The sequence below is a fragment of the Lolium rigidum genome, chromosome 5 (genome assembly GCF_022539505.1).
Source record: "Lolium rigidum isolate FL_2022 chromosome 5, APGP_CSIRO_Lrig_0.1, whole genome shotgun sequence".
Lineage (NCBI taxonomy): Eukaryota > Viridiplantae > Streptophyta > Magnoliopsida > Poales > Poaceae > Lolium > Lolium rigidum.
The window spans coordinates 246427647-246432609 of NC_061512.1; the positions used below are offsets into that span (position 1 = coordinate 246427647).

General features: G+C 51.7%; 1 protein-coding gene across 1 annotated transcript; it reads left to right on the forward strand.

Annotated features, from left to right (window-relative positions):
* Positions 1 to 1735: 1735 nt before the first annotated feature.
* Positions 1736 to 3384, forward strand: LOC124653494. Its single transcript, XM_047192552.1, has one exon. The coding sequence runs from the start codon at positions 2085 to 2087 to the stop codon at positions 3102 to 3104; it is 1020 nt and encodes a 339-aa protein (XP_047048508.1). The 5' UTR covers positions 1736 to 2084; the 3' UTR covers positions 3105 to 3384.
* The last annotated feature ends 1579 nt before the right edge of the window (positions 3385 to 4963 follow it).

Genomic DNA, 4963 nt, shown 5'->3' on the forward strand with positions numbered 1-4963 from the left:
CATAGGAGGATTTTAAAAAGAAGTGACATGCAATCTGCCCATCTGTAGTATATGCCTGATACACATGTGCTGACTGCTAACCACCATGTGGAATGAGTTCATGGTTGCATTTCCAGTAGATGTTCCGAAAGGATTTGCTGGACCTTACCTTTTCAAAAGCACCAAACATTCTTTCATCTCGTGGAACACAATTTTGGATATCTGGTAGCTGCTACTTCTGCTAACCTTTGTACCTATGTTATTTTGAATTCTATTTGTGGAGTATAACTTCGTTTCTGAGAGAGATTTTCAGGGGATATAACCTGAAGCCATGAACTTATTTCTTTTGGCAAGAATCCGTTTGCTACTCCGCGATCTGGCATTGTTCAGTAATGTAACTGTGCTGCACCCAGGCTGCAGGAGTAGCCAGCTGAATTACTCGAAACAACGTAGCACCCAGTAACGAACCACCGTGGCCAGATGATTACATGGAAGCTCTGGTTGGTTTGATTTTTTCCTCCTTTTTGCTGTTCTTTTCTTGGGGTTAAAATATACGTGTCCATTGCATCATGACATGATGAGGCTCTTGTGGATCACTAGATGACATGATGAGTCTCTTGTGGTTCACTCGGTGTTGCATTGTGAGCCTTATTTGGGCCATTTGAGAGCTACTGATTGATACACTTCTTAAAAATTTGGGGAAAAACAAATCTCGTGGTTCCTGTTCGATTGGGATCACACGGCTAACACTCTGGCATGATTTCTCCGTTTTTCTTCCCAGTGATTTTTCGAAAGCTAAAACTGTTGATTGGTGCCAATGATGTACGCAGCTGACACAGGCAACCTGACCACATGCTCCAGTCTGTTAAAAAAATAAATAAAGAGTATCATCTGCATGATACACCTGGTCTAGCCAGTGGCCAGCACGTGTGATGGACCAATGTTTCTTGATTTGAGATGTCTGGTAGCAGGTCGTTCTCCTGCACGTAATTGGCCTTCACGTCTACTTTATTCTGAATTCTGTTTGAAGAGTGGAGCTCTGTTTTGAGATTAACTTTTTAGTGGCTATGATCTGAACTTTCCTCGAAAGAAACTTCTCTTTTGGAATGAAAAAAAATTGTTGGACCCTTTGATCTGACATCCTGGCAATGTAGGCATGGCCAGTTAAATTACTCGAAAGTATATGGGACGTTGTAACCAACTAGCGTTGCCTGATGATCGCAAAGGAAGCTCTCCGGTTGCCATGAGGATCCCTTCTCTGTTGAGTTCTGATAAACGTGGCCGTTGCATAGCGTGATGAAGATGTTGACCCATCGTTTGTTCAGTAGTCCATTGGTTCATCTGGCTACAGCCTACACGTATGTCAGTATATCCCAGTCTCTTCCCATTGGTCATTTAGCTGGAAAGTAACGCTTATCTACGTGCTAGACCAAAGCACCATCGTGTTCAAAAAGATGCAAACTGAGATGCCCAACTAACTCCTGTCTGCCAATAGACCACATGGCTTTTCCACCATCCAGGTTACATCTACCCCTCCAGCAGGCTGCAGTCTACGGCTTTAAGGCGAATACGGAAAAGTTACACCATTCCTGCTCATCGCCAAATTATTGAGGAACCGGCGTCCACACATGTCATTGACCTATGGTGCACCCTGTCATTGTCGTCGTGGCCCTGATCCTATCACCATCTTCCTCGAAATAAGTCGCCACCAGACCAGACCCCTATCATCAGCTTCTTCTAATCCAAAGAAGAAAAAATCTTGCCCGTGCTGCCACTACCATCACCACAGACCACACCTACCTAACGCCAGTCGGACCAACCAACACAACACGTAGATAAAAAACGCACAAGAACATGCCTTCAATTCCTCAGTTTGATCGACCCGATCCCCAGCAAAATCAGCCATATATATGATCTCCATGTGTCCACGGTTCATCCACAGATAGCTAGCTAGCATACACAGATCGAGTGATATTTTCGCGCCATCAATAATCAGCCAAGCTCGATCAGTCGAGCTCACGGCGACGACGACGACCTCGTCATCTCATCCAGGTGGTCAGAGCTAGCTTCCGTTATTTATAGGGTGGTGTGAGCTGCCCGCAGCCATGTCTTCCTCCCCCAATAGCAAGGGCGACAACAGCAAGAAGAACCCCCTGGACGCCATGGGCGCCTTCTTCTCGGCGCAGGTGGACCGGCGCAAGCTGGTGACCACCCAGAAGCAGGCGCTGGCCACGCGCTGCTCCTCGTCGGGCGACTGCGCCTTCCCGGGCTCCGACCACCGCCCCGCCGACCGCAAGACGTGGATGTCGGAGCTGGGGCCGGAGCGGCTGCGCGTGCACCAGGTGGTGTGGCCGGGCTCCCACGACTCGGCCACCAACAAGATCGGCATCCCCTTCATCACCCGCCCCTTCGCGCAGTGCCAGTCGCTCTCCGTCTACGAGCAGCTCGCCACGGGGTGCCGCCTCATCGACGTGCGCGTCCAGGAGGAGCGCCGCGTCTGCCACGGCGTGCTGGCGACCTACTCCGTGGACGTCGTCCTCGCCGACGTGAAGCGGTTCCTGGCCGAGACCGTGTCGGAGCTGGTGGTCCTGGAGGTGCGCACCGAGTTCGGCCACGACGACCCGCCGGAGTTCGCCAAGTACCTGGTGGAGCAGCTCGGGGAGGAGAACCTCATCCGCCAGGACGACGGCGTGTTCTGGAAGACCGTCGCGGAGCTGCTCCCGCGCCGGGTGATCTGCGTGTGGAAGCCGCGCAAGTCCCCGGCGCCCGGCCACGGCGAGCCGCTGTGGAGCGCGGGGTACCTGCGGGACAACTGGATCGACACGGACCTGCCGGAGACCAAGTTCGAGAGCAACCTCAAGTTTCTCGGCCAGCAGCCGTCCGTGGCCGACCGGCGCTACTTCTACCGGGTGGAGAACACGGTGACGCCCCAGGCCGACAACCCCGTGCTCTGCGTCAAGCCGGTGACGCGCCGGATCCACTGCTACGCGCGGCTGTTCCTCGCCGAGGTCTTCGCCAAGGGACTCGGCGACAAGCTGCAGGTCTTCTCCACGGACTTCATCGACGGCGACTTCGTCGACGCCTGCGCCGGCGTCACCAAGGCCCGCGTCGACGGCGCCGCGTGAGGTTGACCGTCCGGCGGCCGGCGTGCATGGGTTTGTAGTAATTAGAGCGGTGGTCGGGCGCGATTAGTGGAGTAATTTCTTCCCTTCCTTTCCTTCTTGGTGGTGGGTTTTCGTCGGTGGTTGGTGTGCAGGGCAGAGCAGAAGCACAGTGTGTGGGCATTCTTTGTCATGGAATGATAATCGTGCTTATGTTCGTGTGTGATGTTGTACTGTATTTGGGGTTTACTGTATATACGGAGACGAATTGCATGTACATGTGAATAAGCAAAAGTGTTCTGTTGGCTGTGAATTGTTTGATCTGAAGAGAGACATATATGTTCATACTTACCTATGGATGATAACCGCGAATAGTCAACTCGTTGGGTTCTTTGACGGTCTAATCAATGGTTGCAATGCTGTTACATCAACCAAAGTTACTCACGGGCACGCGTTATGATCGAGCATTTCACGACGGTGGCCAGCTTCTTTTCGTACACTAAAATCACATCACGTCCATTTTAACTTCTGCTTTGTGCTTTGCTGATGATTTTTGTTACAGAAACTAATTAAGTCAGCACTCAAGTACTCAACCATCTGTGTTGGATGGGATTAGAATATCTCCAGTCGCGTCCCCAAACCGTCCCCCAAAGGGCGCCGGATTGAGCGTTTGAGTAGATGCTGATTTGTTCAGCCGCTGCTTGGAAGACGTCGCTCCTGGGCCGCTCCCAGTCACGTCCCCCAAACACCGCTTCCAATTTTTTTTAAAGGTTTTTGAAAACACAACCATTTATTAAATATAGCATACAAATATGTTTGCGGAGATTGTTTTCAAATTAAAATACAACAAACAATAAAACAACTAAGCAAATGTAATAAATAGGGCTAGATCAAGGTGCCGCGGCATTTGCCGATAATCCTTTGATCCTCCACAAACGCTCAACAAGATCAGCTTGAAGTTGCTCGTGAACATTGTTGTCTCTCGCGTGCATGGCAAGGAAATCGACAGAAATCGTGCGCAACTCATGATCAATCTCCGCAAGAGGGCCCTGACACTCATAGGGACCAACATGTGTCCTGACATGATTCTTGCGGTCATCCTCATGATCATCTTGTGCATGATCACACAAGTCTGCATCACCTCCCACATTTGGTCGTGAGACCAGCTTAGAGCAGGGTACCGAACAATTGCAAATTGAGCTTTAAGCACACCAAATGCCCGCTCGACATCCTTCCTGCAAGCCTCCTGTCGCGCAGCAAAGTGAGAATTTTTCTGACCTGATGGAGGCGAGATTGTTTTGACAAAAGTGGTCCATGTTGGATATATACCTGGCAAGTCGTCGAGCACCTTGTGTGCGTGGATGTCGGATGGATTTGACGCCGCGTTCTGGGACGCTTTGGCGAAGCGGCGGCGGCGGAACGACCGGCGAGAGTGCCAGCCACAATGATGATGCCGACTCTCAGAAGAGATCAGCCGTCGAAACGGCCGGCAAATCCAGCGGCGGTGGAAGGGTGGGAGGCGCGGGAGGGAAGGAGCGACGAGAAAAAAAGCGCGAACCAACGATTTATGGAAATAGTCGCCGACATGTGGGAGCCCGCCTCGCTTTTCGTTGTGTCCGGCGTGCCCGGAGCGTCCCCTGTAGGGCGGGGACGGGCTCGGAGCGTCGGACACCGTATCGGGGCGCGCTGGACACCGTATCGGGACGCGCCGGACACCGTATCGGGACGCGCCGGACAAAAAGAGGCTTTGGGACACGCGGCTGGGAACGTTTTTTTTCGGTATGCCCCAAATCCCTTTGAAAGATGCTTTGGGAGATGGACTGGAGATGCTCTTAGATGCTTGGTAAACTACTTCCACACGAATGATCCGACCGCACACATGT